This window comes from Colletotrichum aenigma (genome assembly GCF_013390185.1).
Source record: "Colletotrichum aenigma strain Cg56 chromosome Unknown KSG_Cg56_contig01, whole genome shotgun sequence".
In the NCBI taxonomy this organism is placed as follows: domain Eukaryota; kingdom Fungi; phylum Ascomycota; class Sordariomycetes; order Glomerellales; family Glomerellaceae; genus Colletotrichum; species Colletotrichum aenigma.
This window is the reverse complement of record NW_023500907.1, coordinates 1398541-1411377: the sequence shown is the minus strand read 5'-3', so window position 1 is coordinate 1411377 and position 12837 is coordinate 1398541. Positions and strand designations below refer to the sequence as shown.

General features: G+C 51.8%; 3 protein-coding genes across 3 annotated transcripts; 2 read left to right on the top strand and 1 right to left on the bottom strand.

Annotated features, from left to right (window-relative positions):
* Positions 1 to 70: 70 nt before the first annotated feature.
* On the bottom strand, positions 71 to 1059 carry CGCA056_v000379 (uncharacterized protein; the record flags this gene model as incomplete). Its single annotated transcript, XM_037315640.1, has 3 exons — positions 71 to 299; positions 359 to 552; positions 616 to 1059. 3 exons carry the CDS (start codon positions 1057 to 1059, stop codon positions 71 to 73), a joined length of 867 nt encoding a protein of 288 aa, XP_037186146.1.
* A 2713-nt stretch (positions 1060 to 3772) lies between these two features.
* Positions 3773 to 4331, top strand: CGCA056_v000378 (UPF0145 protein; the record flags this gene model as incomplete). The annotated part of the gene is made up of 3 exons (XM_037315639.1): positions 3773 to 3884; positions 3941 to 4280; positions 4328 to 4331. 3 exons carry the CDS (start codon positions 3773 to 3775, stop codon positions 4329 to 4331), a joined length of 456 nt encoding a protein of 151 aa, XP_037186147.1.
* Positions 4332 to 5310: 979 nt separating this feature from the next.
* DAPB (putative dipeptidyl-aminopeptidase B) lies at positions 5311 to 8180 on the top strand (the record flags this gene model as incomplete). Its single annotated transcript, XM_037315638.1, has 2 exons — positions 5311 to 8002; positions 8056 to 8180. 2 exons carry the CDS (start codon positions 5311 to 5313, stop codon positions 8178 to 8180), a joined length of 2817 nt encoding a protein of 938 aa, XP_037186144.1.
* Positions 8181 to 12837: the final 4657 nt, after the last annotated feature.

The window sequence follows — 12837 nt, the reverse complement described above, 5'->3', positions numbered from 1 at the left end:
AGATAAAGACATAGACAGTAGATTAAAAAGAGTAGATAAGAGAACGAGCAGCGGCCGTCGCGTTGGTAGCTCACACGGATACGCAGCCGCCTGCGCTGTCCTCGATGAAGATGCCGCCGTAGATCTGGCCCTCGTCCAGGCCGCTCTCCTGGAACCCCGAGTTCACCACGTCGTCGGTCCCCGTGGGCTTCTTGAGCATGCCGATCTGGTACTGGCCCTGACCGGCGAGGTTAGCTGAGATGATGTCCCCTGATTTTTGCAGCGGCTCGTCGTTGGCGGAGTACCAGACTTGGATCGTGCTAAGGTCCCGTCAGTGTCCTTTTCTCAGCCCAAAGGGCAGTACTTCGGGGGTGCTCACTTTTCATCAAAGTCCAGCGTCAGGGCAAAATTCTGCCACGAACCGTCCGTGGCCATTGGAGTGGACCACACCAGCCGGCTCTCCCTGTCAAGGAGCTTGAAGGCGTCTTCGGGCAAGCCCGGCTGCCCGATGATGGTGCCAGTCTGGAAGTTAAACTGGTTGGCGTCGTACGCCGCCGTCTCGTGCCAGACGTTCTGGCCCCCCGTTAGCACACTCACTCCCGCGCACAACCATCAAGCATCAGCTGGGGGTGTTACCAGGTACTCATGCGTCAGGTTCAAAGGCCTCTCCGCGTCCTGCCGCACGCTGAAGTGCAGCGTCTTCGCCCCCTCGCCGCCGGGGCTGCCCGTGTTCGTGTCCGCGGCGAACTGCAGCCCCGCGCGGCGGAACCCGCGCTGGCTCATGAAGATGCTCTCGTCGGAGATGGTCACCTCCACCGCGCGCGAGCCGGCGGCGGCGTCGAAGCGGGAGGCAGGGACCGAAGGGAGGAGGACGATGTCGGACCAGAGGAGGGCGTTGCCCTTGACGTAGGACGGGTTGAAAGGGTTCCAGCCGCCGCCGTTCGGGGCGTCGAAGTCGGTCGGGACGGCGGTGGAGGGGAGGCGGCCGTCGAAGATTATGGGGCACCGGATGGGGGAGCGGCAGGTTAGGGCTGCTGAGAGGGCTGGTGTCGCGAGGGTTAGGAGTGTGAGGGGATGCATTTTGAAGGCCGCGGATTATGGGGATGGATTTGGTGGTTTGGAGATGGTTTGAGGAATTGGGGAGGATGGAGGATTGATGTCGTGTTTTTATGTCAGTACATGTGAACGGTTTGGGTCATTGATGAGGTTGGGTGCCGTATGTCGGTGTTGTCTGTTCTAGGCAAGAACGGGGGCTTGGCTCCGAGAAGTCGGAACAGCCGTGTTCTTCGATTCTAGCGAGTGGCGATCTCTAAGATTGTATCATGGGACACTAGTAGATGACTTCTGGCGATATCGCATTCCTCGCTCCAATTCATGGGTTTGGTCTTGCCGGAAAAGCAGAGCCTGAGGTAATTAGCTGGACTTCATGAGTAGGATATGTTGGATGTACGTGTCCATAAAGGACAAACGAATGACAGCATGAAAAAGTAGAGACAAGCAGAATTTGATTTTCAAATCTTTGGGACTTCCTGAAAAGATATCAGAATCCAAGTATTGGCGTCCTTGGCTTCGAAGTGCAATTTCTGTGCATTGAACCAGTCTATCCGATCAAGCGTCCCCTCCGGAAATGCTGGAGTACATGGCAAAAGCTAGAGATTTAATATGACGGAGAAGGTCGCGCGGCAGCTTTTTGCCCTCTTTTTTGTTTGTCTTTTTCTCTGGTTTGAATCTATAGCCCCCAGTCTCAAGTTTGTGAGGAATTATTATTTCTATGTCGATGTCGAGGATACGAGATTGGGAGGTTCACAACACACGGGAGACTTGACAGAGTTAAGATAAATATTGAGTTAATCATTTCCTTTGAGAAAGTAGGCCAATTTGATCACCAACGTTTGCCGTGTTCTAGGTCCCAAGAATACTCGAGCATTGTATTTACAAGTAGGGCCAACCAAAGTGAGTTGCCACGTGGAGCAGACATACGAAGGTATTGGTATATGTAGGTACCTAAGTGAATACATCTTAGATGTTGACGGAAGGCGAAAGAGCGTAGTTGTAGGCACAGGCGAGTTACTGGCCTGGTCTCTCTCATGTTCAGAAACCGCATTCAAGCTGTAGAGAAGGACGTGAAGCATGTGTTGACACTAATTGGAAACGAAGATAATGTGCTTCTGAATTCTCCCAAAAGAAGACTCTCTCGCTGTCGAGGCTCGTGGCTGGGTTTTATCTAAGAAATGCCGGTTAAACTTTGTATTTAATAGTGTAACCATGACATCTTTAGCAGCGTGGGGAGCAATTTTATACATCAGATTGATTTGTCGCTCTGGAGAAAAGAGTCTCATTTGCCTGTGATAACTCCATTGAAGGTATCTGCAAAGCGTTGCCAGGTAGCCTTGCGTGTTACCGATGACTGAGCCTCAACGCATAAATACATTTCAAATACAGGGGCAATAGATATAAGACGACGCAAATGATGAGGGGAGGTAAGAAACAAAATGCGGCTTCGTGACGAGTATCCATGCCTACGTAAACACTGAATCACGAAAATGGTTCAAAGGGGAACACGAGAGCGGTCTTGAAGGCTTTTGGGCTCTACTACGGGTGTGTGGACATTCGCTGTCCGGTTTCGACTCTGTTCACGTGGCATCATAGGGCATGCGTGGACATCTTCACATCCAGGCATTTTACAGCCTAAGCTAAGATTCGTACTAAACTTGGTCCCTCCCAATTCGTTAGCTCCCGGGGAATCGATCCTCTTGAACCGGCGGACTCGGTATTCCTAACCATCTCATTCTTTAAAAGCTTGGCTAGGCTTCAAACAGGTGACTTGTGCAGCAAATACATGTTGAGTAGTCTCCCGTCGATGTGTGTTGTCTGCCTGACCAACCATTTCTATACGCATGCAAAATTATCTTTGTTTCTGGCAATTGTTCGGTCTCTTGAGCAATCGTTGGTCGGTATCCAGCTTTTGGAATACGTTAGTGTGTATTGCGAAACCCCTCATAGCCGCCGGTATAGGACGGCAACGGGAGGGAAGAGCTGGGGAGTTCAATTTGCAAATTCATATCGACCTTCGTTGGGACAATTGTGTCTTTAGGTGGTAATGGGACATGCGACGTTCAACCAGCTATGATGGAAGCTACCGTCACTGGCGTTTAACAGAAGAATTCAAAGCGTTGCCCCATACTTTCAAAGCCGTTACCCTTCTTCAATGAACTTAGGATCTGGACGCCAAGTTAGAATGATTGTCTGGACTTGACGCATCCGCGCGACGATGACGATCTTCGACTGCTATGCAGTCCTCACCGAACACCCAATCCGGAAACCGAGCGACTTGCAAGGCTTAGACCCTCGCTGCTAATCAGGTATCTTACCGCAATGCATGCAAGATGACCCGTCGCTAGAGCAAGAACTTGGGGTGGCGCGGGGCATGCGCCAGCCACTCGGGACCGTCGCGTGTCTCTCGTTGATGCAGATACGAAATACGGTCCGGCGGCGGGGACCCAATGACAAGCGGGGCTTTGCGCCGAGTGGGGCCGTGCCTGTGACGGTAAAGCCCGGGCGATGATTATGCCCGACTTACCGGCACGTTGCTGGCCTCATTTGATGAGGAAACGACGGAGGAGCATGAATGCTTTTTGCAAGACCTCACATGATTATGGGTATATAAACTGGGTGGGAGTTCCCATTTTGTGGGTGGTAAAGCTGTTGTTCATCATCGCCATCGCAGACTGCATGCACTCAACCTTCAGATATAATCAGTCAAACAAAGTACAGCCTCGCCTTGACGGAGAAGATGAACTTCATGGGCAGGAAAAGCGATGCAAAGGCCGACGACGTCGCCAACATCCCACCCGAGCTCTCGGACCTGCACTGCTTCACAGAGACTGGCGGGGTAATCACCACAAGTATCTCGTTGTCACCACCCTCACTGTTCTCAAGCACATGCTCACTTCCCCTACAGCCATGTTCGACGTCCCGGGGTACCGGGTCGTCCGCACGCTCGGCGCGGTCTACGGGCTCTCGGTGCGCAGCCGCAACATCGCGGCGAGCCTGGGCATGGTGATCAAGTCGCTCGCTGGCGGCGAGCTGCGCTGGTTTACGACGATGCTGTACAACTGCCGCAACGACGCGCTGGGCCGGGTGGTGACGGAGTGCAAGCAGCGGGGCGGGAATGCAATCATCTGTCTGCGGTTCGACGCGTCGGACCTAGGCGGGTTTGCGCAGACGTGTGCGTACGGGACGGCGTGCGTGGTGGAGAAGATTCACGAGGAGGCGGCCGTTGCGCCGCAGCTTGCTGATGTGTAGTGCGTTCAGTAGGGGGAGGGGGAGGGGATGCGAACAAGAATAGGTGAGGTTGTGGCGAGGTTCGAGTTGGCTTGGCGGGTTGAGATGGTTTCATTTTTGGTGTGATTCTGGGGGATGCGGGTTTTTTGATACCAATGCCACTGTTTGGAGCTTTTTTGGGATTTGATGGTGTGTTTTCTGAGATGATAGTTATTCTGCCTGCACCTTCTACCGCCAATCAATATGGCGAACACGGCAGATGGAAGCTGACTTCAATTGATTGCCCACAAAATGTTTGCTTGAGGATTGAACGGAAGCCATCGCACAGCTCCTTCCCGAATTGATGAATTGGAGGATGAGCTTGCATCAAGCCGAAATCCTTCTACAGGGCCTGCATGGAGCGATAAGCAGATAAGCGATGGACCCAGGTGGCCGGCTAGCACTGAGTGGGAATGTGACAATTGGCAGTTGAAACGAGCCAAGGCCACTCCGCATCCGTGAATAGAGCGTGCCGTTCAATTGGAGAAGGTGTTCCTGGTCTGGGGTCGCTTTTGGGGGCCCTTCCTGCAGCTGTGACAAACTCATTCGCGCACCAAAGTCCAGTCCAGGCCAGCTAAGCTACTTCCATTTCACTGTAGTGCCAGGGGCCCGCCACCTCCCACAGCAAGCACGCACCGCACCCACCATCGCGCAGCAAACACATCCAGCTTCCCATTGTCCTTTGTCTCCAATCCGCCAAACACCTGGGTCAGGTAGTTTGTTTCTCAACTCTGGGCACTGGCACTGCCTTGACTCGGCTCGACACTCGCACGTACATACACATACCAGCCCGTCTCCGTCTCCGTCTTCACCCTTCCGTCTCGTGACCCGCGCTCCGATCCATGTGCCATCGTGTCTACCCCGATTTCCCAAAGAGGCCTGAAGCCGCCTCGAGACAGCATGCCGTTTCAAGTCACGACCGAATCCAAGTAGTTTCGATCCCATCTCCTCTACCACCTTATCTCTGCTCTCCCTTGGCGCCATCTCGCCGAGATATCAAGTCTCACCATGGCCGCTCCATCCGCCGCCTCCGCCTCTCGTCAACCGACCGACAGCGAGGATCCTAGGATGTCCCACGAATCATCCATCTCGACCGTTTCCACCACGAGCCTTGTCTTCGACCGCCTGCACGAACAGAATGAGAAGCAAACCTACACCTCCTCGTCTGCCTCCCAAAGACGCCGCGCTCCATCCACCTCCCGCGGCGCATACGCCGACAACCCCGACGACTTCGACGACGAGAATGACCTGAAGGAGTCCGATACCAATGACCTCGAGACGGGGCCGCTGATGGCCCCCGGTGCCGGCGGCATTGTGCGCCGCGTGGGGATGGATCGCGGGCTGAAGAAGGGGCTGTTAATACTGGGCATCGCCTTTCTTTTCGCGTGGGGTACCGCGCTGTTCGTCTTCCTGACGAACAAATCATACCAGCATGGGAGCAAGGTTGACCACGACCCCTCGGCGACGCAGCGCGGTTCCGGGAAGCCGGTGACGCTGGATCAGGTCATGTCCGGCTTCTGGTCGCCATACTCGCACTCGGTCAGCTGGATCGAGGGCCCGAACGGGGAGGACGGGCTGCTGCTTGAACAAGGTGCGCGGGGTAAGGACTACCTCGTCGTGGAGGACATCAGATCTGGCAACAAGGCGGCTGGCCAGGTATCTGCCGACGTCGTTCAGAGCCGCACGCTCATGAAGAACCCATGGATCGAGTACAATGGCCGTCAATTGACGCCCTTCGACGGCCGTCCGAGCAAGGACATGAAGAAGGTCCTCGTCTCGACTGACCGGGAGCACAACTGGCGCCACTCCTTCACTGCGCTGTACTGGATCTTCGACGTTGAGACGCAGACTACCGAGCCACTCGACCCCGACAACGCCTCTGGTCGCGTGCAGCTTGCGACATGGAGCCCTCAAAGCAATGCCATCGTCTTCACCAGGGACAACAACCTCTACCTCAGAGACCTGGCCACGAAGAAGGTTACTCAGATCACCAAGGACGGCGGGCCTGAGTACTTCTACGGTATTCCTGACTGGGTGTACGAGGAGGAAGTCTTTGCCGGTAACAGTGCGACCTGGTTCTCCGAGGATGGCAAGTACATTGCCTTCTTGCGCACGAACGAGACGGGCGTCCCTGAGTACCCGCTGCAATACTTCGTCTCAAGACCCAGTGGCCAGAAGAAGCCCGAAGGCGAGGAGACTTACCCGGATGAGAAGCGCATCAAGTACCCTCGCGCAGGCAGTCACAACCCTGTCGTGGACATCCTCTTCTACGACGTGGCCCGCGGCGATGTCTTCTCGGTTGACATCACCGACGCTTTCCCCGACGACGACAGACTCATCAACATGGTTCTCTGGGCTAACCAGAAGGTCTTGATCAAGGAGACCAACCGCGTGAGTGACATAATGCGTGTGGTCCTTGTCGATGTTGTCGCTCGCTCTGCCAAGACTGTCAATACCATTGACGTCGGAAAGATTGACGGCGGATGGTTTGAGATCTCCCACGAAACCCAGTTCATTCCCGCGGACCCTGCCAACGGACGCCCTGAGGACGGCTATGTTGATACGGTTGTTCACGACAACGGTGACCATATTGCGTACTTTTCTCCCATGGACAACCCTGAACCTGTCTACCTCACTTCTGGCCCCTGGGAGGTAGTCAGCGGCCCGTCTGCAATTGACCTGAAGAACAACCTGGTGTATTTCGTTTCCACCAAGGAGTCTTCCATCCAGCGCCATGTCTACAGTGTTTACCTGAACGGCACTGACATGAGGCCCTTTACTGACACCACCTTCGAGAGCTACTATGACATCTCCTTCTCCAGCGGCGCGGGCTTCAGTCTCCTCTCTTACCTCGGCCCCAAGGTTCCCTGGCAAAAGGTCGTCAGCACCCCCAGCAACCCCAACAAGTACGAGCACATAGTAGAGGAGAACAAGGAATTGGCCGAGAACGCTAAGAGATACGAGCTTCCCCTTCTCAAGTACGGCACCATCAAAGTGGATGACGTTGAGCTCAACTACGTCGAGCGCCGCCCTCCGCACTTCAGCGAGAAGAAGAAGTACCCTGTCCTCTTCCACCAGTACTCCGGCCCTGGCTCGCAATCTGTGGCGAAGAAGTTCTCGGTCGACTTCCAGTCGTACGTCGCTTCAGCACTAGGTTACATCGTCGTCACAGTCGATGGCCGCGGCACCGGTTTCATCGGCCGCAAGAACCGCGTACTCGTCCGCGAGAAGCTCGGTCACTGGGAGGCGCACGACCAAATCGCCGCCGCGAAGAACTGGGCGGCTCGGAAGTACGTCGACTCCTCGCGCATCGCCATCTGGGGCTGGAGCTACGGCGGCTTCAACACTCTCAAGACGCTCGAGATGGACGCTGGCCAGACTTTCAGCTACGGTATGGCGGTCGCCCCCGTCACAGACTGGAGGTTCTACGACTCCATTTACACAGAGCGCTACATGCGGACGCCGCAGCTGAACCCGAACGGGTATCAGCAGACGGCCGTCACCAATGTATCTGCTCTCGCTGGCAACGTGCGTTGGTTGATGATGCACGGTGTCGCCGACGATAACGTACACTACCAAAGCACGCTCACGCTTCTCGACAAGCTCAACCTCGAGGGCGTTGAGAATTACGACGTTCATGTGTTCCCTGACAGCGACCATGGCATTTACTTTCACAACGCGAACAAGATTGTCTACGATAGTATGCATCCACCTCCCTGATTATCTTGGTCTACTGTCTTACACGTAATCTAGAACTCAGCAACTGGCTCATCAACGCTTTCAACGGCGAATGGCTCAGGATCGCCGATGCGAAGCCCATGACGGAAGCTAAAGAGAAAGAGCGTAGATCAATCTCCGCACCGCTGGAGCTGCACTAATTCACAACATAATCGAAAGACTTGGCGTTTTGGGGTTTGAATTTATTGGACGTTCACATATTCAGCGCATGCTTAGACGTTGAGCGGCATGAGGCCAGAGACTTTGGCAGACGGCGATGAATTGATGATGGGATTGGCCGTTCCTACTCATATATCTTGGCACCACGTTCTCGTGACATCTCTCTGAAACTCGTCAGGCGGCGAACGCCTGAGGACAGCCTTCGTGGGACAGGTTTGCCTGGCATTCGGCCGGGTCACCCGCCTGTGCCGTTGGCTATCTGCGCTCTGGTGCAAATTGAAGTGATGGGCAAAGCCAAACAATACGTCTAATCCGGCACCATCCCCAGCCGCCTTAAGGCAAACTATCTTAGAACGTTGGCCGGGTTCTCATATGGATGGGCCGCATCGAGACTCTGATCGCAAAGATTGGCAGATACAAGTGGATGGAAATATTTTGCATTTATACTCCCTGTTACACGCACGTCTTGGGATGTCCGCAGGAATATTTCCGTTTTACTTAGGGGATCAATATACTCAACGGACTCAATGACAAGCCGCAAGAGGAAGATGCGGTAAGGCGTTGTGTTATGTGCTTCAGGGGACAAGGGAAGAGTGGGTGAGGGGTACTGGGTAAGACTGAAGTCTAGAGACAGATGAGGATGAGAGGATTGATCATCATCAGTGTGAATTGAAGAAGCTGAAATGTGCGGACAAGGAAAGTAGTTGATGAAGCTGGAGCTCCTGCCGATAGATGATGCTAAAGCAGCTAGCCGTATCGGCAACGTCATTTTCTCCGTCTTGCTACTGCTGTTACAGTATGATTCAGACTTACCTTAGGTGTGTAACTTGTTCCCACCTGTAAAAGTGCCCGGTTCTTAGATTTACGACCCGCGGAGCTGTCATCGGACTCACAACGCGCAACAAAGCCCGAGGTTGTGGAGTTCACTTAAACCCCGGCTGGCTTTGGTTCGAACGCGAGTCGTGGTTGTGACTCTTGGGAAGATCATGATCTCAAGGGCGCTAGACTTGCGATCCGAAGCAAGAATGGTTACCTTGCAATTTTATGGAATATTCTTCTGCTTGAGGTCAGGATGATTAAGATGTTTGCTGGTACAGATACAATCAGTATTTTACACAGTTAATACTACGGCCTCCTTTATTATCCCTTGCTAACATCAACGTTGCTAGATGCACTTTCCCGGCAACAGATATGACACCACGTGGGTTGTTTTGACGGAATTACTTGGGTATCTTGTAGGTCGTTGCACACAACACAAGGGAGAAAACCTGCAATTTGGGAATTAGACTAGTTCATAAAGTTCAAGAGCCGCAGCTTCGGTTAAGCTTTCAGATTCAATCTAGATGACACTCGGTTCATCGCAACTCACGGAGCAGCTAGTTTCGCAGCCTCACCGGTGAACTCAAACCTGATTCAAGCGCTGTGGCCTTTGCACTTGCTCTCTTCAGCTCACTCCAGCAATATTCGCCGCGCCTTTCGATGTCTATAAGACAGCTTGGTTGTCTTCTCCAGCGACAACCAGATTTCATCAGATTCTACTCTTCATCGCCTGATCAGATTCAAAGCCAGTCTCCCACTCACGATGCGTTTCTCTTTTCTTTATGCTGTTATCGCCGCTTGGATGGTCTCCATGGCCGTGGCTACGCCAACTCCAGCGGGCAGTGATCCACCGCCCAAGTGCCCAGTCAGTATCCAATTACCACATCGACGATGTAGCCGCTGACAGAGTAGTAGCCCGGTTTTCACTGTCTAGAGCCTGGTCCTGAGGGCACTTGCACCGACTGCCGACCAGGTTAATGTAGCGTTCGGAGCAGTATTCAGGACAATGTCGATAAAGTTTAGCATAGAATTCGCTATTGGAAAGAAATTCGGGCATTCATCCTGAAGCCAGCCGAGACACAAGTATTGGATTGTAATCTCATGGCTGCCTTGCTTATCCTTTGTGCTGGAGTAAAATAAGTGATCACGTCTGACCATCGTAGCTTGAATCATAGTGTGCAAGCAGTCGAAGAGCTCAACCTCAAGACAGACGGTTTGCAAGATATACCTGCTACACCATGCACGTAGAAGAATTGTACAATGATGTAACGTTGAGACTAGGACAATTGACACCTGCGAATGAAGTTTCTATGGGATAAGGATTTTAATAGTTTGCAATCGTTCTCGAGCTTTGCCAGATATTGACTCGGATTTCATTGGGCTGCCTGACTCTAAGAAATTGTAACGGTGTTCAAAGACACGGATTTGGAGAAAGGAGCTCGGTCGGTAAATTTGTTAGAGGGAGCGGCCGCGGATACTACGGAACGGAGAACGGGAGAGCCCAAGTTCGCTGAGTCTCGCAGTGTTTGTGTTACCGATGTTAGGCTCGAACCACTCATGGCGAATAAGAAATACGCATTATTCAGGGTATGCGGACGAGAATCATTGCAGAGCGCAAGAAAATGCCAAAAAGGGACAGAGTGAGTGCTTCCAGTGCAAGGGCGGATGTTTTGTTCTCCACGGTTGACGACACAAAGGCTGCCATATAGCTGATGGATGTATGCTCTCTCAAGTGAAGACTTGAATCCTCAACCGGTCATTCTTGTTGAGAGAGAGTCAACGCGGTCAACTTACCAGGTTTTAAAGTAGACCAACATCGGAGTCCGAAACACTGTGCTGGTCCAGCACGCATATCTATCCTGGTAATAGACAGACCGTCATCTATATATGTTAATAGTGTCTATTGGTCGGACTTATTAATTGAAACATTCAATTCTCATTGATATCAGGGTGCCTCTTAATAGTCTACACCGCTGAACAGTCGTCTGGAAACCTAGACATCATCTGGTTAATTCTAGTCCTCAGTTATCTATTAGAAGCTGTGTAATATCTAGGTATTAGAATGGGGTTTAGTAGGCCTACTGGATTTTTCAGCGTTTTCAGCGTTTAGAGGTTAGATTACTAGGCCCCCTTAAGGGTGAGAAGTTAGCTTAGATATTATTATCATACTTTATAGATTAAAAGTATAATTCACTGTTTTTTTTAGCAGACTTTTAAGCTTTTTATTCTATTTTTATTTTATTTTAGATTTATAAAGAATATAAAGACTCTTTTAAAAAAAAATTATAAGCTTTAAGACTATAGAGTTATATAGTTATAGTAGCTTTACGCGCCTATAAGCGCGTACGCGCTACTGCATCGCATAGCTCTCAGCCGCCTGGCCTACAACTATTTCAGTATGCATCAGTACCTAGTAGTAATAATAACAGGAAAGACTTGTCGGCGGACATAATAGAGAAAAAGGAGATGCTATTACTGAGCGGTGAGTCTGCTCCGACCCGGCGGCGCCCCCAAACGCATTCTGGCAGAGCTCTTGATGTCTAATAGAAGACACTGGGAACAACCAGGATCATCCAATGAATGATTGGAGAAAACACATCCAGAAGTCAAAGCTTGCTTTTCAATATGAACGAACACGCTAGATCAGGCTACAGCGGAGCGAGCGCACGGGATCAGGCCTGCTTCAGCAGGTTTCCATCCAACCGTACACATATAAATACGTATGAACTGAACGAATCAAATATGAAAGCAGGATAAATCCGGATGCGAATATCGTTGTTTTCAGGTTTGAGTGGGTGGCTGAGATCTAAATTCGTGCTATTATGCACAATACTTAGTAGGGACCGTCAACTCATTTCTTAATCGGCCGAAGGCGTCCAAGCAAAACTCAGACAAACCACACACTTGTATTCCTTGTCGTCCTCAGTTGAAACTTTCTGAATATCCCAAGAGGTGAAAAGATGGAGGACAGAAGTCTTGTCTACGCCAATACTTCTCGCCAACAACGCTGGGAAGGGAAGCTCCTGACCAACAAAAAAGCCGTCTCGCGTTTATATCCGAGGACAGACACAAAAGGTGCATGGGTTGGCGCAGAAAGCCCAATCATCCAACATCAGCGTTGCCTTTTGAAGCTTGCTACAAGCTCTCGCGCCCTTGGGTCTTCGGCGAGCAATTAGGATCTTTGTGCCATAAATTATACGTCTTTCCCTCACAACTCATGCTCACTTGAAGACAAACAATCACAGAAGATGTGGACATCGGTAGCTGTCTTTCATACAGCGAACACGACGTCTCCATGACTCCAGCTTTGTCCCCCAGCAGAAACCAAAAAAAAAGGAGCTCGTTCCTACTCTACCCCTGAATGCCCATGAATAATCCCAGGACCGACTAAGAAGGACGACAGAACCGCAAGAAAGAACTATCAGAACACTCCCTGCCTCGGCCCATCAGTCTTCTTGAACCCTTCGCTGCGCAGTCGGTGCTAGCAGTGGCTTCCTTATTAAAGGCCACTCCATAGCATCGAAGAGAAGCAATAGGTATGCTACTGCATTGTGAGGAGGAACGCAGCCTCTCGACTTTGATGCAGATTTTATACTCGCTAAAAAGCAACACCTCCGCAAAAGGTCCGCAAAAGCAGAGCCCGGGCCTGGCAAACTCCCGTTCCTGTGGCCAGTCGACACACAATAGACCACTTTGCTAACGAACTTCAAGCGGCACCCAGCCTCATAAATGAATAATCAGAGGCACACTCTCTGTTGAGGGCCAAGACGAATGAGGAGTTCCTGATGGTGTGTATGGACGAGAGCCTATCCAGCCCTG